The 21441-nt window shown below is 38.1% G+C and overlaps 1 protein-coding gene across 1 annotated transcript; it reads left to right on the top strand.

Moving 5' to 3' along the window:
• The first annotated feature begins 561 nt into the window (after positions 1-561).
• On the top strand, positions 562-12342 carry LOC140226935 (malectin-A-like). Its single transcript, XM_072307362.1, has 4 exons — positions 562-1004; positions 6373-6552; positions 9668-9725; positions 10663-12342. Exons 1-4 carry the CDS (start codon positions 648-650, stop codon positions 10893-10895), a joined length of 828 nt encoding a protein of 275 aa, XP_072163463.1. The 5' UTR covers positions 562-647; the 3' UTR covers positions 10896-12342.
• Positions 12343-21441: the final 9099 nt, after the last annotated feature.

The raw sequence follows: 21441 nt of genomic DNA, 5'->3' as shown, positions 1-21441 counted from the left end.
GGTGGAACAGAAGAGTGTAGACGCGCTAGCTTCTTTACTCTTTGCTACGAACATTGTGCACTGAGACGGTGTGAACCTAGCCTACTATAAATTAGCAAAACAACGCTGGAATAAGCCACCAGATTCTGGTAAGTTGAAAGTGCTGGTAGTTGTTATGAAGATTTATAATACACAGTTTTTCATATAAAATCATCAATTAATAATAAAGATAAACAAAAATTATTTTTTAGTTCAAAATATTTTGTTTTCAATTTTATGAACAACCATGTACTGTGTTAAAAATTACGGAAGTACACATTTCAGTTTAGTAAACCGGCTTTACCTTACGCGTGCAGTTTGTATTGGCCAACAGGATCAAGGATCGGTCACACGTGCGAATGGTTTCCACACTTCAACATAATGCTACCGCACACAGTTACATTATACACACAGTTTACCGTACTGTTTTCGCAAATGCCACGAGCTGGCTTGTCGTATGTGTATGCGTTTATACGTGTGTGTGTACGTGTGAGTACATGTACATGTGTGTGTGTGTGTGTGTATCTCAACCGGTGAAGCCCGCGTCCAGGCTACTTGTAATCATATTCTCTATCAAAGTAATTTCTCAGCTTAAGTTTCGAGGGTGGAGCCCGTTTTACACCGTGATCATGAAATTGATGAAGCATATATCCAATGTCATGTTAGTAACCGTCTGGTTTCTGATGCACGAGATCACAAAATGTGCCGGAATCGGTGAAGTCATATTTGCAGTGAACAGCGGAGGGCCTACGCACGTAGACATGTACGGCACCCGCTACGAAGAGGACCCGCTGACCATCGGTATCGCCTCTGACTACGGAAAGAATATGCCCATCGCGAGGGTACCCCCAAGCGACGCTATTCTGTACCAGACAGAGCGCTATCATCTCTCAACCTTCGGCTATGATGTGCCCATTGAAGAGGACGGAGATTACGTGCTGGTGCTCAAGTTTTGTGAAGTGTGGTTTACTGCCCCAAAAATGAAGGTAATTGTACTCGATCTCTTGATCAGCCAGGTCGTCACTCAGAACTACTCCAGCCTAGCCTACTTCACTGACTTTAAGTTTTAGTACTGTACTGACACACACTGTCACTGATCAGCTGATTCAATGATTGATTCCTCCAGAAACATCCTGTAAGGTTTAGATAAACATGCAACTTGCAAGCACTGGGGAAGCAGACTCCTTCCTCACACTCAGCTCAAAAGCAAAAAAAATGTCCATGACCTGGCATAGATAGCCTGATAGGGCAGTAGAAAACCATGGGCAATCCAGAGCAGAGGACCAGGATTATTACCTCCGCCAAAGGAGGAGGTTATGTTTTTGTTACGGTTGCCCGGCGTTGGTTTGTGTGTTCGTTCGTTTGTCTGTGTGCAAACAAACAGATTGGGATGAAACTTGCAGGAAAGGTTGAGAATGACACAAGTAACAAACGATTAACTTTTGGTGCGGTGGTGATCCGAGAATTTTGGGGGAATTTGTATGAAGGATTTTTGATATTTTGGCAAGTAGGGTCAATGAACTTGGGAGTTCAGGCTGCGCGTATTTGAGGTTTGCATGCGCGCCCTAGAGTGCGTGCTCTAGTTTCTGCTAGGGCGAGGCGCGCCGTGCAGCTGAGGGTTTATGACGTAACAAAGGCTTCTATATTAGGAAATCGGGCGACTTTCAGCACACAATGCTACATATACAAGTACGTCTCTAATGGGTGGAAATCACTGATATCTCTATGGAAGAACAAGATCAGTGGTGGAAATGAGCTGCATGCTTGGTGGAGGTCTGCGCTGTCAGAGTGCTTTTCTAGTTTTTTTTTTTTTTGCAGTCACACAAAACATCAAAATAATTTTTAATTAAACTTTAATGAACCAAAGTAGTCTCTGGGTTTTACCGGTAATTATGTCGACAGTGCTCTGACGATCATACAATTTTTCTTACTTGATTGCCAAGAAAATTAGAATTTTATGAAATTTCATATATTTTTTTTGGGGGGGTAAAGACTGAAAAAGTAATTGGCACATTCGATCAACTTCTTATAATAATTATTACTGTCCCCAACTCCCCGCCCTGCTTTCTATGACATGTGCTCTTTCATCATGATGCTAGAAAAATAAAAATATAAATGCACTGATTCCATGAAATGTTGACCTTTCTCTTTCTCTTTACTTCCTCTAAATTGTCCATTTATGAAGAAGTTTACAATGTAGTCATTCTCCTTATCCAGCGATGACGACACCAAAACTTAAAAATCTAATAACCTCAGAACTGATTGCCCGATTTTGCTCAAACATCCACTGATGTTTTGTACTATAAATTGCTGCTTTAACTCAATTCACATTTGGGCTTATTAACCTTTGCTCTCCATGACTTTGACTTTGCACAGAAACATTGTATTAAACCAGGATGTTGTATGATATAAACTGCATGATAGCCATTGAGATGATGAAAGTCCACCCCCCCCCCCCCCCCAGGTGGTGATCAGTACCGCATGCGCGTTTCCGATTTTTCGGGAAAGGGGTATATTTTCAAAGAGCAGCTCGGGGGAAAATCCCTGAAAAATCCTTAGGTTAGGGAGGGTCTTTTATCATTTTCCCCGAAATATTTCCAATTAGGGGTAATTTACAAAATCTTTCCCAAACAATTCTGAAATAGCTAGATCAAGAAAAAAAGAGAAAAAAAATCTGAACAGGGGTGCATGTCTTGCTGTAAAGCATGCCAGGCTCCAGCTGGCCGCCTCATTCCCTTCAAAAAACGTGACAGGGGAGCAATTCTGCTGGCCTCCCTTCCAAAACACTAAAAAATAGGGGGGTAATTTTGATGGCTCCCCTTCCAAAAGCCTGTGATAGGGGGTCAATATCCTCACCCCTTTCCCTCCGAATAGGGGGTATTTCTAAGAATCTGGAACATGCATGTGTATGGTTGACCGCCTGAGTTGATGGGGGGGGGGGGGGATGAAAGCTCCAGCTCGTATGGTACACAAGCGTGCATTTGCAGAGCTATACAATTTGTATCATATACAAGTACAACCTTGTACATGTGATGAAGCATGAATGCTACTCACTACAGTAGGACAGTTATTTTATTGATATTAATGTGATGTGTGCATGCAGCATGTGCCGTGTAAATGAGATCAAAAGCTTGTCAGCTTGAATAATTGATTGAGAGATTGAGGGCCTTCAATTATAAACAAAAATGCAAGTGACATTGCAAGTAGATGTGTAGATCTACATGTTTCCTGACAGATACTGAAACTAGTGCAAAGTTTGTACAAGGTTGTTTTCTTGAGATTTTCTGGATTAAAATTTTTTTTTTTGAATACCTTCTTTTATATGATAAAGGGTGAGAAATATTTTGAGGTGGCCTCAAAATTTAAAGCACATGGGAACAAGAAACATGTTCATTATTTTACTTTGCCTAATGAAATAGTTTGTATTGTTTTGTTTCTCTCTCTCTCTCTTTGCTCAGTCTGAAGACAGAGAGCACGAGTGAAAGAGCAAACAAATATGACCCGCTACAACAAAAGGATCCGAAAGTCGGGGGGGGGGGGACAATTTGTTAAAAATGGCATGACATTATTCCTTTACTCTTTACTATAATTTCATATATAGCACAACTCATAAAATTACTCGGTTGCGGAGATATCAATGATTTTATAAGCGCATGTCAAGTGGTTGTAGAAGTAAGAGTTTCGAGAAAAACGCCTTCAAAATTTTCCTTCCGACACCATCATGATCAAGGGGAGGCGAGACAGTTTTCACCACTTGACAATAGAAGGTACAATTGTATGCTCCTAGTGATATCCACGATGTTTATTCAAGCTTAACGCTGGCGGTCTATGCACGACCAATCAGTAATGAGGATGCCACGCACTGACCAATAAGATCACTCCCTCGTTGCTAGGGGCAGAGTCTAGCTGTGGCGCTAAATTCGAATTTTCGAACATGTGTCTGTTACGTTGAAAGTCGGAAAATCACGGCCTAGAAAAACGCTGATTTCTTGCCTTTCCTTTGATCATTTAGCTTCAAAATTTTGGCAGATGATAGACAAAACATTAGACTACAAAATTATTATGCCAAAAACAGAAATCCCATTGTTTTGACCAATTTTGATGATGTGACTTCAAACTCAATTTTCTCGCCTCATCCGTGAGCGACTTTAGGATCCTTTTGTTGTAGCAGGTCACAAATAACAACCAATCTACAATAGGTTAAATTTCCTCATTCAACCTACACTTCAGGAGCATTTTAGCAGCCAGTGTACCCGTGGAATTCATCACCAGTGGCAGGCCCATTTCAGCAGAATATGGGCGTACACTAGGCATATTGTGACCTGCCACAACAAAAGGATCCTAACGTTGCTGACGGTTGAGCCGAGAAAATCGAGTTTTAAGTCAGATCATCAAAATTGGTCAAAACGATCAGATTTCTTTTATTGGCATAATTATGTAGTCTAATGTATCATCTACCATCTGCCGAAAATTGGAAGCTAAGTGATTAAATGAAAGGTAATAAATTAGCGTTATTCTGCGCCATGATTTTCCGACTTTCAACGGAACTACACAGAAATGTGTCAGAAGATTTGGAGCTAGACTCCGCCCCTAGAAATGAGGGAGTGATCTTATTGGTCAGTGCATGGCATCCTGGTTACTGATTGGTCGTGCGTAGGTTGCTTGCACAAAGCTTGAATGAACATCGCGGAGGTTCCTGAGAGCATGCCTTCTATTGTCAAGAGGTGAAAACTGTCTTTTGCCTCCCCTTGATCATGATAGCGTCTGTAAGGAAGTTTTCTCAAAATGCTGACTTCCTAAACCACTCGACATGCGCTAATAAAATCATCGATATCTCCGCAACCCAGTACTTTTATGAGTCGTATCATAAATGAAATTAAAGTGGAAGATTAAGGGAATAATGTCACGTTATTTTCAGAAAATTGTCTCCCCGACTTTCAGATCCTTTTGTTGTAGCAGGTCACATACAAATTTATACAACTGTAGGTACAATGTACATTGTTAATGGGAAGTAGCGAGCAAGCAGCAAATCAGTAATGTGCAATTCTTACATTCATCCAAAATTTATGGCCACTGTAACAGTTTTGTTATCAGTGGACAATGTTGGTTCATGAAATTTTGCATCATTAAGTGGGTAGCTTAAAGGGATGGTACAGTTTCGGTTGAGGTGGGGGCTTCAGGTTTCCAACGTTTTTTGACGATAATGTTTTGAGATAGATAGAACTTCTCACGAAATATGAAAGAGCATATAATTCTAAGAGGAATTTTAAGTTTATTTGATAGAAATTGGCTTTGAAATGGCTGAGATATCCAAAATTAAGCAATCCTAATAAAAGGTGGGACCTACCTTTTATTAGGAACAGGATCGCCTTGTTTTACCTTGATTTTTGACATCTCAGCCATTTCAATACCGATTTTCATCAAATAAACTTTGAATTCTTGTCAGAATTGTATACCTTTATGTACATGTATTTCATAAAGTGGTTTCTAAGTATCTTGCAAAAAAGTTAAAAGCTAAATTCTCACCTCAACCAATACTATACCATCCCTTTAAGCATGATTCAATACCATTCTTAACAGAAACTATCCATAGAACATGTTGTACTGGTACTTATAAAGCTCAAAGCTGTATTTTGCTCCTGAACCTCTGGAGTGTACATTTATATGTAGCACTGCATTGTCTATTTGAGAGTAAATATCTGTAGGCTGCGACTCTCAGAAATGAAGTTTGGTGTATGAGTGATAGATGTGATGATTCAAGGATCTATGAATAAAATAGCAATTTTTGTTAAAGGTACTGCAATTGGGGAATATATAGAAATGGGGGGGGGGAGGGGCAGTCACTGGCTTTGTCATGTATGTCTAGTCAGATGTTTACTATGGTCTGAACAAACACCCTGCATATTCCTGTGTGTGTCTTCATCCCATAAACTTCTTCAAAAGTGACCCTTTTCACAGTATTTGTAACCTGTCGCCCCATCAGTCCTTGAGTCTTATAATATCACAGATGATAAAGTGTCACATATTGTATGAATGACAAAACCATCAAAATTTATTAATCATCATTGAAGACATAGGTTACATTCAGGCACAAAATTAAGCATTGGTGCAACAATGGTAGTATCAGAGAGTTTTGAATTTGCCATGAAAAGGCACAAATAGTACCCATGCAATGCTAATGGGGAGCTACAACATTGTTAAGAGTCATATGTGTAGTTACTACCAGGGTTCACCCATCTTTGTTTCGAACCTGTCACCTTTTTTTTTTTTTTTTTTTTTTCAATTAATGAAGATCAAAATACACAGAAGGCTTATTTATAATCTTCTGATTGATCTGTTTTCCTTTGTGCACAGGTGTTTGATGTTGTCCTGAATGAACAGCACACTGTGGTCCCAGGACTGGACATCTACCAAAAGGTCGGGCGGGGGACAGCCCATGATGAAGTAATTCCCTTCTCGGTCAGCAAGAGCAAACTGAGGGTCCAGGATGAAGTGTCCACTTTTGGGGGCAACCTGAGGGTGGAGTTCCAGAAGGTATTATTCAAATCTTTCTTGACCCCTCCCCCTTCCAATACAGTGCACTCCTGTTATAACGAACATGATTATAACGAAATTCTGGTTACAATGAAGTACATACGTGTAGTTGTAAAAATTCAGGCCACAACATCATCTGCACCATGTATTTTTACTGTGTAATAGTTCGGTTATAACAAAATTTCGATATTAATGAAAGAAAACTGCCGGTCCCGAGGACTTCGTTACAATGGGAGTCCACTGTGTTTCTGTTACATTTCATTTTAGGAGACATGAAGTTTGCATTTTAAGACAATATGTGGTCAATAGTCACTGGCCAATCAAATATGGGTGCCTGTGCTGGGTGGTGTCATGGCTGGTAAACATGCTCACTGTATGCTAAGTGTAGAAGTGACAGATTTTTATGCCTCCACCCTAAGGGTGCTGGAGGCATTATTCAGTACTGAAACAAGGTTGTAGTCATTTACTTCTTCCCCAACAGCAAAGGATGTAATATTAGTCCATTTCAGTGACAATATATGTGGAGTAAAGACTTAAAAAAAAAATGCTTTCAATGCCAGAACAATGTGCTGGAAACCATCATATCCAATGTTTTCCCATCTCCACAGTTTTAACATTAAGTGTGAAATTTTACAAACCCAAAGAGTTCCAAATTTTTCTTTCACAACTATTTTATTTATTTATTATTTTTTTTTTTTGGGGGGGGGGAACAAATTATTTCATGCAATTTAGAATGAAGAAAACATTTTACAGATTTAAGTTTTTAACAATTCCACGTTTGTAAAGTTGTAGCTTAGTGTTTTGTTTTTTTCAAACAGATCGTCCACTTTGCATTGAGACAACACATTTTTATTTGAATCCTAATGTTGTTATTAGTAGTACTTCATATTTCCAGTTTTAGAAATTGGGTATTTCATTTTACCCATGCATGCAGATTTCCTTGGAAATTTACTTTACATGGTACTCTGTCATTTTACATAGGATTCAAACAATTCTCAAGGAGCCACTAGTGAGGATATTTTGTTTCTACTACCTTTGAGCTCTTTGCCTTTCTTAAACTAACATATAGAGGGCTTTCTGCTATCTTTCAGTCAGTGAAGAACAGCTAATTTTGCACGTACAGGATGTTACAGTAGTGACACAAAGTTTCATGTCGGTGTGATTAGTGTGGGATGTATTACGAGATGATGTGGTGTGACACTCGACACTTTGTCAATGAGATAGCAGCATGTATTAGTCTGAGTAGAAGCCCAGGAGGGCCTTCTCAAAGTCATACAAGATGATTGAGGTGATCCAGGTTCTGGGTTTAGAATCATGGTACCGTATGCAATCATGGCATGTCTGGTATGTATCACACCGCAATATTAAATTCAGTGGCTTCATAACTTACAACATGCATTTGCAATGAGCTGGGCTGAGTGGAGTTTCTGCCTCTTGTGGACATGGTTAGTCAGTATTTTTTGTTCCATATGAAAAGGACAGCTTGTTGCCCATAGACATACCGATGTTTTGCCAAGTATTTCATCCCCATTTGTAGTAATTTTTGTTTGAAGGCTCACTGTGTATTGCAGAGCAGGTTCACATTAACAACATGTTGTGGAGAGTTGTGTACCGGTAATACTATACTTTGATTAAAAGATATATTGTAGTGATATTTGTCACTGCCTTGCAAAATCTTTTAAAATGTATCCCCAAGTATTGTATGCACTCCTCATCCTGGTATCACAATGGTGTAAGAGACATTGTTGTAATCTTGTGAAGACCTTACAAAGGTTATAAAGTAATCAAACAAATAAAGATAAGTCTAGAAAAACATCTACGAGAACTAAATTGTGTCATCTATCTAGTAGAAACTATTCTGAAAGACATGATGGAAGTTACAGTCAACGAACAAGAGAAGAAAATACAGTAGGTTAAGTCATATAAAAATACCAAATTTAAATTGGTATTGCTTCAATACCTGAAAAAAAAAAAAATGCTATCTCAGTAAAGATTATATACTCATGGATAATTGCCAAAGTCTCAAAGAAACAGTGAGTTGATAACTTAATTCCAAGTAGATAATGTTAACAGACTTGGTATCTCAGCCAGATCAAATATAAATTTAGTTGCCTCAGAGCATGAAGACCACATGGTCAGTAACATGACCCTGTGTACACCAAGCATACATGTGTAAGGGAACAGATGCATCAAAATGTACCTGTATCTCGAATGCAGTACCAGGCTCTGCTCACTGAGGTTTTTTCACACTGCATGGGGTAACATTATTGACTTGCACTGAGATGGTAATCCACCAGAATCAAGGCCATATATTGTGTGTTGTCATACAGAAGGAATAATATACTTTGTGTTCTAAACTTGCCAGAAAGATGCCATGAGCATCACAGAAAGTGTTTGGAACAACATTTATGGCATGACTTGTCAATAATGAGTATCATAATCAGCATACAGTATGAAGTTTTCTTTTTTACTCAGTTTGAAAAATGCTTGTGTATAGGGGAAGCGACTGTACAATATATGATTCTGCCACTTCTGATGGTACATCTGTACCTTCAGAAGTTGTACACTGTGTACCAACAGCCTACAAGTGTATAAAACACTCAGTCGGAAAGGCATATTTTCCAAACAATCAAAATGTACATTTTTACTACAACATACATTGTTGTCATAAACATTAGTGAGTGAAAGCCCTTCATCAAAAGATTTCAATAATTAGTTTTATGTGTTCTCCTTTCAGTTTGAGTGAAGTCATGAAAATTAATGGGTGAAAGCTCTGCATTAAAAAAGATTGCAATTATTTTAATTAGTTTTATGTGTTCTTCCTTTACAGTTAGAGTGAAATGTGCAAAAGTGAGTCTGAAGAATACTCCTGCCAAGGAGAGATTCCTGTACATGCTATTTGTGGCAAGACTGTCACAAAGATGTGAAATGATACTACAACAAATATATTAAGTATAATGTGTTATCTATTAATCGTTTACTTTCAACAAATGTATTCCTGTCTGGTTTTTTTTTATACTTTTTTTTATTTATTTATTTATTTTATTATTTATTATTCATTTTTTTTTTTTTTTTTTTTACTGAAGTGTTATTTTCTTGACTTTTGTGTATATAGGGAGAACTGGACAACCCCAAAGTGAATGCTATCGTCGTGTACAAGGGCTCAGTGGACGGTGAGATAATGTTTTACTTCAAGGTTGGATAACTACAGTAGTCTCCGTTTAATCGGGTATTGTCTGTCTGGCAGAGCATTTCTTACCTGATTAAGCAGAGTACCCGATTAAGCGTTACCCGATTAAGCGGAGAGTACTGTACATGTATCTTTCATATGGCCACTGAGGAAGCCATTAGAGAGTTAATATTTAATTGTAAGCACCACAGAACCTAGTTCCTTTCAGTCCCCTCCAATGGAGAAGGCATTGAGAATGAAATGCCTTGCCTATTAGCGCAGCCACAGTTTCCAGTGTAGTGGAACCAGGAACCTCAAGATCAGCAGTCTGTGGTCGTGTTGAGGGAAAACAACAGTTCCTCAAAAAGTCTGAATTTGTTGTGTGTTCTACTGAGTACATTCATGAACAAGAAATATGTTATCTTATTTGGAAATTGTCTTTTACCCCCAAAACATGACATATCACCAAAAAAGAAACAAAAATAGAATATTTGATCTATTCAAATATGTTTTTTTTTTTATGCTTTGTGCTCCAGTTTACAGAGTACAGTGTATGTTCACTTTTCATTCAAAAAGCACTTTTTAGGAGCATATCTATGTCCAACTTTGAAGATGTTCTGACTGCATCATCCATCATCCATTACAAGGATAAATGATTACCTTTCTTATGTTGTATTTATGCTCTTAGGTGTATAGGAATTTAATCCAAGTTTACTGGACCTAAGAGTTCAAGATAGAAATTCTTCGCTTGAAGGAAAAGTCATATTTTGATATATCGTAAGATAATTGTTAGCATCTAATACTATGCCAGTACAGACATTCAATACTATGCCCATATTGCTTCCCAGAATTCCTTGTACATAGCCATATTTGATGCTTTATATATTTTGGAATAGATCTAAACTGATCTTTGAGCTCTTTTTGCATGTTTGATCCTTCAGACGTGCCAAGGTTACCAGCAATCCCCGGTCTCGACGACGTCGATGAGGAGCCGGAGGAGGACGACGAGGACAAGGATGAGGAGGACGTAGCAAAACCAGCCAAGCAGACCCGCTGGAAGTCGGGACCGAAGGCTGTTGATCCGTATGCTGCTGACGAAACCAGCTTTTTATTCCCAGTACTAATAACCATAGCAATATTCATCCCAACATTGTTTTGTCTGTGTAGATTATAATACATACCATCACCTTTCATTTGAAAATCTGAAAATCTGCAATTTTAACTGTTGAAAAAAAAAAAATAGAAAAGAATGGAGAATGGTACAAGTATTATCAACTTGGGTGTGCATTTTATAGGGTAATGTATGCTTAATTTTTTGCTATTACATTTCTTCTTGTGGTGGGTTGATTTTCTTTGTGTCATATGTTTAGATAGAGGAAAAAGCATCGCTGCTATTTGTATTTGTTTCTAGTTCAGTCTCCTGCTTCCCAGGAGTCTAGAAAGGAGAACATGCATTTTGATTTGCTTTGCAAACTAGGGTACAGGCATATCTTTGCACCAGAAATGGCAGTTTGCTAGAGTCATCAAACTTAAAAGTGTCTGGTACACCTTCATCTCTTCAAAGGGGCAAGGTTAACATTAGGTAGTAGTGTAGCAATATGCATACAATGCATGACTGAAATGTCCCTGGATTTATGTAATGGATCTTTCTTTTTTGTGTGTGTGGTTTTTGAAAGAAAGAGTCATGATGTCCATTTCAGATTGATAGGCTCGTATTCACAAAAGTAGTTTAGATTTACTCTGTGGTTTGTGCAAATTTAATGTGCACAAATGTGTGTGAAAGATTGCGTATGCTAACATAATGACCATACATTGATACCTGCATGACTGCAGACTTTACACCATCATTTTGATTTAAGCCACGTTAGTGAATACAGGCCATAGAGTTTATACAATCATGAATAATATACTGTAAAAGCTGCTGTTTTCAGAAGGGTTTAATTTTTGAAAATTTTGCAAATCACTTTCGGGCTGCACATTTAGCAACACACACAAATTTTGCCACCTGATCTTGATCAAATAAGATTTATGAACAGGCATTAGTGCACTTACTGTAGGATAGCCTTGGTATCAAATCGCAAAAACAACATTTTGTTAAAATGTCTTTGACCTCCACATGTGTGAAAATAACAGCTTTTAGAGTAGTGCATCTAACAAGAAAAGGCGGGTAGATACACAAAGTCAGTAGGGATGCTGGCAAACCTCATGCACCTTCAGGCATAATCTCTGTTCAAATGTTGTTTGAGTAAGTCCCACCTATGCATATTTTTGTGTGTACAGTGCTTTTTAGGCCAAAAATGTCGCAGACAGTTCAGAGTGGTATCTGAAATATTTTCTGACCGAGCATGATTATCAACTTTGAATGTAAATGTTAGCAAAGCTCATGAAATATGTTCACAGTGGATGCAGCTTCTAATGGTTTGAAGCAATGGACATTTCAGAGACCAATTGTAGATTGTCGTACAGATATTACACTAAGCTGAGAAGACTGTAATAGATATCTCGATTTGGACTTCATCTGCAGATTTCCAGGCTGCTGTTTGTATCCAAAATTTGCAGCCATAGTTACAGTATAGATATTGGACTTACGAGAATGGGTGATGTTTCCTAAAAAGTGTATGTGGTTATCATTATCATAATAACAGTAATACAATGTCATTATCACAGGGTAGGCCCTACATGGATATTTGTTTTCCCATGGAAGAGTTGTAACAATTATGCTAAGTTTGACTGCCTCCACCATCCCCACCCCCATAAAAAAGAAACAATAGCAAACAAACAAACCAGCAAACAAGCGTTTTGCGCAATTTAGTCAAATGAATGTCCTATCCCTATGCAAATGTGTTGATCAACAAAAATGTACAGTGTTTGATTTCCCCCAGCATTTATTGCTGCTATATAATGTGTTACCTCGCATTTTATACCAAGCCAACATAGAATCCAAAGGCAAGATTTTCAGTATTGGGCAGCTTGTAGAAGAAGCGAGTGGTAGCCTTCAAATGTTATGATAGCACATCAAAGCTGTTGTTCTTAACCCTTTGAAAGACTCTGTAAATGACAGATAATTCAACATCTTGGAAAGTTATTCTTTAAGAAAAAGGACCTTGAAGGTAAGCATTTCTGGACATACACTTCTCACTCTTTGTGATTATAGCAGGGAAAGAGAATAGATATAAACTCTTTTAACTTTTGGCAGGGATTTTCAGATTTCCTGAAACAAAGGGATGGTATTGTTGTGGTTGAGATGGGGATTCAGGTTTAATTTTTTTTTTATTTTTTATTATTATTATTATTTTTTTTTTTTGCGAGATAATTAGAAACCACTAAATATTTCAAATATTAAAGGGCATACAATTTGAAGAGAAATTAAAAGTTCATTTAATGAAAGTCGGTTTTAAAATGGCTGAGATATCAAGAAACAAAGTAAAACAAATGTAGTCCTAATAAAAAGTGGGACTCGCCTTTTATTTAGACCTCTTTGTTTTGCTTTGTGCTGCAATATCTAGATTGGACCAGGTGACCAGAATGGTCCGTCAATTAACAAACCAAAAACCAGGCTTGCTGTCAGGTGGATGTGCTGGCAAGTGCCATTTGTGAAGATGAGATGAATGATCCATTACATCACGGATGCTTGTCTCAGTGAATTTATAAAACCAGCATGCCTGTTCATAAAAATGACTGTTTTCTGGTTATGTGCAAAGTGAATGTCCAAACTGACTAATCAAGAGTACTAGCACCTCTGGTGTGCAAGAGGCCAAGCGGGTTTGCTGCTCTGTCGTATTGTAGAAGGCAAATGAATGCAGAAACACAAAGATGAATTTAAAAGAGTTTGGAGTTGATTGAAATGGGGATTTGATATGTCATCAGTTACACTAGGGAGGTTAAAAGGTCCACCTCCATGGTCACCCTGTTATGTCCCTCGGTCACTGTCCCAGCCCCAGTAGTTACTTGAGCTACATCTGTCTCCCTCGAGGAAACACAATGTGCCACTTGTGTTTGTTTGTATGTTATATTGCCAAATTCACTGTTAAGTTGTGCTGCTCCAAGTAATGTGTACAAGTGTAACGAACACTTGTGTTCTGTTTTTTGACATATTTTGATTCATGATCTCTGCATGGAGTCCTTCAGTTTCATTCAATAGCCACTAAACATCGTGCATTGGTCCGCAGCAAGAACCAGGTTTATTCCCTGAATGATGACAAAGGCCGCAAGAGTAGAGATTCAAAATTGTCACTTTATATATACATGTATCTGTTTTTATGTTGCTAAAATATCATTTACCCTGTTCTGCCTTTGTGTTAGCTCAATAATATGACCTTGTTTCCATTGTGCTGGGATCACCTGGGCCCTGTTTCATAAAGCTGTTTATAAAGTTATGCATGACTTTACGAATGACTTGAATATGGCAAGCCAAGTGGGTTTCCTAATTATTCTTAATTTGAAATTTGCAGGTGATAATGATTATTCTTACATGTTAATGCACATTTTTAGTTGAAAGTGTATTTTTGCCCCAATATAGATGAAATATTCACATGCAGTCATTCTTTGTTAAAACGTAAGAAAAAAAAAAATTGCACACATTTTGACACTTTATATTCCAGTCGTTCTAAAGTCATGCATAACTTTATGAACAGCTTTATTAAAGGGAAGATAAACCCCAAGAGCAATGTGGATTGAGTGAAAGCAGCAACATTAGTAGAACACATCAGTGAAAGTTTGAGGAAAATCGGGCAATCGATGCAAAAGTTATGAATTTTTAAAGTTTTGGTGTTGGAACCGCTGGACGAGGAGACTACTAGAGGTTATGACGTATGAGTGGACAACAATACCAAGAAAATATAAAGAAAATTCTACAAAAATCCATTTTTCATGAAAATTACAAATTCCATCAACTTGATATTGACATATGTTAGGGGTAGCAATTATTCCCCCTGCTTTCTGAAAGAGGTTGGTCCATTTCTCTTTCATAATTCTAGAAAAGTGAATTTTTGTTGAATTTCCTTTATATTTTCTTTGTATTGTTGTCCACTCATACGTCATATCCTCTAGTAGTCTCCTCATCCAGCGGTTTCAACACGAAAACTTTAAAAATTCATAACTTTTGCATCGATTGTCCGATTTTCCTCAAACTTTCACTGATGTGTTCTACTAATGTTGCTGCTTTCACTCAACCCACATTGCGTTTTGGGTTTACCTTCCCTTTAAACGGGGCCATGGAAACATGAAAGCTTATTCGGCAAGTCTTAAGATCAGGTTTGGTGACTGCAGTTCATTTACTGTTGTAGTGTAGGTAAAGTACTTCATTGTGAGGTATTAGCAGAATAATCGTCACGTTCCCTTAGCCGCCTATTTTACAATCAATTTTTTTGTCTTAGTCATTGTGAAAGTGATGTCATTGCATTGTGTATGCAAGTGTGGGTATTTGTGTCGAGTCAGCATAGTGTCTTTGGAAGCATCGACACCATCTGTTTATACCTTGCAGCCTCGTGGGATTTAATTGTACCCTGATGGTTTGTTTATGTATATTTTGGGACGTCTCATAGAATTTTTACTACAATGTGTGTCTCTCTCGTGGTATTTGTCTAATGACTTTGGCAAGAGATTCCTACTGCTTGGTTGGTTTGTATGTTTCCTATTTTGTAAATGTGTATTGGTGTGTCACCTTGTGGCTGAGTCTATGTGTACATGATGTTTGCACTGCACACGAGTATGTGGTTGTTTAGTTCCCAAGGCTTGTAGTCTCTTACTAAGAGTTTCACCAAAATATTTCTTGATTGAGAAGGAAGGAGTAGAGTAGACGTAATTAAGGGATCTGTTTTGGAAAGTGTGGAAGGAAAAAAAAAATCTAGGAACTTCTTATTCAGATACTTGAATTTCACATGTGCAGCTATACTTTTGAGATAAGTACTCTCGTTGAGACAGAGTACTTCCTCATCTACTGAAACACTGTCTCACAGTGGTTATGCAGTGTGTCTAGCTAATGGAAGTACACATACACACACATAGACACATTAATATCCTATTACCTACATGTACTTGCAATGTAGTATGAAGAGTGTATGAACTTGTTCCATACTGAATTCTGAAATTCCCATGGACTGAAAACACAGGAAACCAGGTTCCCGTGTGGAACGGGTTAACATGATCAGGGGGAAAAAAAGCAGGAAAAAAAAAAACACACACACACACACACGCGCGCACACACACGCATACATGCTTTGTTTTCTGAGATATTGTGGAGTTTCAGCACCCTTTTTTCTTTTATTCTTTAAAGAATCACGAGCTCTTTCAGATAAGGCAGTGTACATGAATGGATTATCACTGATTAATGAGTGGAGACTGCTAGGTTACATTCACAGTGACTTCACTTTTCATGGTACAGGTGAATCCTGTCCTAACGAAGTCCTGAGGACCGGTAGTTTTCTTTCTTTTTTAATTCAAAATTTTGTCTGAATGGAGAAATATATAAGATAGTCATTTGGGGACGTGAATTTTTACTTTGTTGAAACAGAAATTTTGTTATAACCATGCTCATTATTAGGAGAGTGCACTGTAGTTTCACAGATGCTTTATCAAACCTGTTTCAACAGAAATTCAGAAAAATTTGCTACTCAAGTGAAAATATGCCCACTTTTCAAGTTTCAATACACATAGTGTATAGTGGCATAGCTCCCTATGACCACAGCAGTTTGTGAACAATTACTGCAAATGGAAAAGATAACCACACTGCAATATTTGTGGGTTATTGTTGTTGTTTTTAACTGAGCACCTGGAAGGGAAGAAAGAGTCTTTAAAAATAATATCTTCTGATATGTGTACGGTACTGGAGAATGAGTGACGACATGATACACATAGATTTCTACTTTGTTTTCCGAGATCGGTGACAAGATTGTCATTAAGACGCACAAAGTATTTGGCCACTAGTCAAACAAACCCACACATGCACACATTACTCGAATTATAGATATAGTGTACCATGTGCTTTGTATTACGAGAAGGAAACTGCGTGGTTGCTTCTTGTAAATTGTACAATCAACAGTGCAAAACATTCCTAATAAAATGTTTCACTTTCTTAAGAGGCTTTGTGTTGGATTATATCCATGTTGAGAAAGATAATTATATACCACATCATCTGCATAGAGATATGAATTTGCATTCAGGTGTGTGCGGGATTATGAATACATTGTGTTTGTGTGTGTGTGTGGGGGAGTTCTTTTTCAGTCTGCATGTTCAGTGTTTGGTCATCTGTTTTGTTTTTGCTTTTTGTTTTTTGTTGTTTTTATCTGCAATTAAGTGACTGCATGGCTGAATATCCAGTTATTAAAGGTATTAGCCAAAGAGATTATAACACGTACAAGAGGGCGTAGTCCAGTGGGGAGGCAGCCGCGCGAGGGAGCTGCCATTTCGCGCTGTGGGAGCTGCCATTGCACGGATCCTGTACAGTTATTAATCAGTAGATGGCAGCGCACTGTTTAATGCGCTCGACTTGAATATTCGGCGCAGTGACCTTGCGTTGTTTTATTGTGACGTCACAATTGTCATGTTAAAGCGTCATAATGGTGCTGATGTTGTTTGATTTTATGGCGTGATTGGGAATGTACGCGAAACAAACGTCATAATGCTCAGCTACTGTCTAGTCTACACCCAAGTTCCCACTGTTTATTTTGCGAACAAGAAAAAGGTCTGGACTCTCCCAAATGGTTCAAATGATATGATATCATCGTAGAAAGTACTACAGTTGAACCTCTATTATCCGGCCTCCCTTTATCCGGATCTCTCTATTATCCGGACGCAATCTCGCCGTGATTTTTTTTAATAATTACGGGAAGAAAGGGGGATTCCCAACTCCTTGAGAACTCCTACCCAAACACACATGAATTACATATTACTTCCAATATGATTATCATACATTGCATCAAATTTCCTTCCAAATTGCTTACCTTCAGACATTTCAACATCCCCGAAACATCCCCAAATGTAACAATGAAAAGGTTGCAGTATACACATTACTACATGTGGTACTACAATGGGCTACATCAGTACATGTGTATGTATATGTACATGTATAAAGCATTGAGTCTCCCGTATCCGGCCAAATCCCTTATCCGGATGAGCCCCGGTCCCGACTTGTCCGGATACGAGAGGTTCAACTGTATTTAAACAATTACCCACATTGTGATTCTGAAAATGAAAATGTGTAATGAAGAACAACATATCACTCCAGATATGATATGAGAAGATATGACTTGAACGTAGACTTAGATCCAGTGCCAGGAGCTGAGTGTGCGCTCCCTCTTCAATTTTGGACGCACTATTTGTACGCACGTGTATGGCGACTACTTACTCTATAGGTATAATCTCTTTGGTATTAGCCCACAAAAGCGAGGGAACTAAGTAATACAAAAGTATGATGAAACGTGTGTGTGTGTGCGTTGTTGTGCGTGTGTGCGTGTGTGTGTGTGTGTTTGTGTGTATGTCGTAGCTTGCTGTTGCCCAGGGGTGTGGATCCATGAATTCCATAAAGGGGGTGCCTTTTCAAAATTGGGGGGGGGGGGGGGGGAGCACATGCCCCCTCCATTTTTTATGCCTCCGCCAACGAAGTGGCCGGAGGCATTATGTTTTCGGGTCGTTCGTCCGTCCGTCCGTCCCGTTTTGTTTTTGTCGATATCTCAAGAACCGTGTGGTGGTTTTGCATCAAACTTGGTATGAAGGTATATCCTGGGGGGATAATACTTTGTTTGGATTTTAGGGTCACGGGGTCAAAGGTCAAAGGTCACAGGCTATTTTGTGAAAAAAAGGTTGATATTTCATGTTTTTCTCCATATCTCGCAAATGGTTCAAGGTATCTTCATGGAACTTAGTATATATGCATGTACCGATGGGCAGTGATTATCTAGGGAAGTTGGGGGTCATGGGTCAAAGGTCAAGGGGTCAAAGGTCAAGGTCAACTCCTCAAAATATCACTGCTGTCCTTATATTTATGCAATGCCTGAAGGATTTTTTTTTTAACTTGATGTATGCATGTATAACCCAATATATATTCTGTGGGAAGTTTCTTGCCAAAAGGTCAAAGGTCAAAGGTCAAGTGAAAGTGCTAAATTGCACTTCTTCCTCCATATCTCAAAAGTAACTCAAGGTATTATCATGAAACTTACATATTTATGCATGTTCTACCTAACAGTGATTCTTTTTGGAACTGTGAGGTCAAAGGTCAAAGGCCAGGTTTAGATAATACTATTTTACCATTTGATACTGAAATTATACTTTTTCTCAATACCTTGAAAATTACTCAATGCATAAACTTATAAAAGGGTCAAAATTTAAGTCAAGTAAAAATCATCAGTTCCCCCAAATACCTGCACTCTGACGTTTTAATCATTCATCCAATTAAACCTAGTTCTAGGAAAGTGAACATTCAGCACATTTGTGGCAAACCTGTCATTTTAATATTTTGCCAATTGTGTGAAACTTTCATCACACATTGTCAAGACATTGTACTATAGACCTATTAGGAGAACCATGCATTATGGCAGAGGCATACACCAGTCGCCATAGCGACATTAGTAGTTTTTAATATTTCTTATGTTTTAACAAAAAAAATCCAGAGAGGGGCATTCACACCCTGTGCGCCCCTCCCCCCCCCCCCCCCCCCCCCCCCGATCTGCATAGGCCAATGCTATAATTTAGGAGTCAAAATGAGTGAGATTAATAGAAATGCATGCAAATGAAATAAAGTTTTAGAGTGAGAAAGGACCTAAATGCGTGAGTCTCATGCTCAATGCGTGAGAGTTGGCAGCCCTGTATACACTCTATTTAGACAACCATTGAGCATCAAATCATTTTCATTAAGAAGAATGGGAAGAATCGGGTATCGGACAGCTCAAAAAGGAATACAAAATATCAAAACTTTTATTAGTAACTTTTCTGATATTTGGATAAGGCAATCGGAGCGGAGAGATTATAGGTGTCGTGGGAAACACTGCAGGCCTTTTAAGTAGAGTGGCATATTATGGAATCACTGTCGGAATACTGTTGTGAAGACATACTTCATGATTGCAGTATCCCGCACACACACATGAATATCAAACAAATTTAGTGATTGGTTTAAAATAATTTGTGTTTATGAAGACGAAGCTGCAAGCAGTTGTCACAATTTTGGTCTTTACTTAATTTTCCAGGGTGTATCATAATGTAGTGCCGTAAAACGGGGTGAATAGGGACAAATTTAAAGTTCTCATGATTGTATTTTTTTTTCATGCAGCCCAGAGACTCAATCTTATGTGGGGATTTTATGTCCACCTAAACTACCTTTAATTTGGTATTGTGAAAGAAAATAAATATTTGGGGGAAAAGTCTGTTTTTTGATAAAATGATGCTGTCCCTATTGACCCCAAATTTGGGGTCAACAGGGACAACACTAATTTTGATCCAAAAAAAGCTGTTTGGAGGCATTTTTTTTTCAATCCATCCAATGAATTGGATTAAGGGAACAACTACAGAGTTTAAAAATTATATACACTCTGTACAAACATTTAAGAGCAATCTATTCCATTGTTAAATCAATCTTTAACAAAAATTTCAACAGCCCAACAAAATGAGCTGATATAAAGAAAAATGTGACCCATCAGGTCAAAGGTTAAGAGTGAAAAGTAAGTCAAAACTTTACTAATCCATTGAATTGCACTCAAATATTAACCCACTTCTTCTTCAAGTGGCAAATCATGAAGTACAATCTTATTCATACACTCTAAATTCAGTGTAACTTGACTCTTATGATGTCGGGGATATTTTGGTAGTTCTTACAGCAATTATAAGCTGGCACCTATAGTATGGGTCTGACCCAAACAGATGTGTTATTGGCATTAAAACATGCAGAAGACAGAGAAAAGGGTCATGAAATACAAGTGGAAAAGTCCTAACCTGTCTTAGGCAGTGAAAAAAAAATTCCCAAGAGGGTGGGTGGGGCAGGGGTTCCCAGACCCTTCCTCCCCAAGTTAGGGTTAAGACAGCAATGTTCACTCTCATATATGTATACAAAAGTGAAGCCACATATCCAAAGATCTTATTGCTCTCTTGTCAAGAGATTTAGAATAAAAATTCACACTTTTGGAAATAGCCGGACATAACAAACATTTCAGACTAATTTATGACATTATAATAGTTAATCATACAGAAAATTTAAAGGGCCAATCAAACGACACCATGGTGTCCCTATTCACCCCAGTCTGATTTTTTGCTCAAGAGAAGAAAAAATGTGCTGTCACAAATTCCTGTTGAAATAATTATTTCAAATTTAAAGGTGTGTTGTAGGAACTAATAGGCTAGATTCATGAACCTTTTTTAGCGAATTTCATTAATCAATGGCCACAGGAGCAGAAAAGTTTTGACCGCCCTGATTTTTTTTTTGTGATTTTTTGAAAACTTTTTATTTGGACTTCCAGTACCCTTTAAAAAATTTTTCACATCAGGAGGACCACTTTCTGGACACTGTTGGATGGTCCTTCCATCCTGTGATAAAGATAAGAAAAAAAGTTCAAGCAAATTTGAAACATGCACATTCAAAAAACTTTTCTCAGTTTTGTCCCTATTCACCTCGCCGTCCCTTTTCACCCCGTTTTGTGCTTGTTGCAAATTGTCATCTGTAAGACTGTAGTTTATCATCAATGAAAACAAACTTTTCACTTCCATTTATCTGTGATTTACTCTTCTGTAAACACTAA

Source organism: Diadema setosum, chromosome 4, assembly GCF_964275005.1.
Source record: "Diadema setosum chromosome 4, eeDiaSeto1, whole genome shotgun sequence".
Lineage (NCBI taxonomy): Eukaryota > Metazoa > Echinodermata > Echinoidea > Diadematoida > Diadematidae > Diadema > Diadema setosum.
This window is presented reverse-complemented; position numbering and strand designations above follow the sequence as displayed.

What these genes read in the sequence shown, in the direction of transcription:
- LOC140226935 (XM_072307362.1), top strand. Translation starts at nt 648, where the DNA reads ATGAAATTGATGAAGCATATATCCAATGTCATGTTAGTAACCGTCTGG. An exon ending in TGAGGGTGGAGTTCCAGAAG is followed by an intron (nt 6,553 to 9,667) that starts GTATTATTCAAA and finishes TTGTGTATATAG; the next exon opens with GGAGAACTGGACAACCCCAA. An exon ending in GTACAAGGGCTCAGTGGACG is followed by an intron (nt 9,726 to 10,662) that starts GTGAGATAATGT and finishes TTGATCCTTCAG; the next exon opens with ACGTGCCAAGGTTACCAGCA.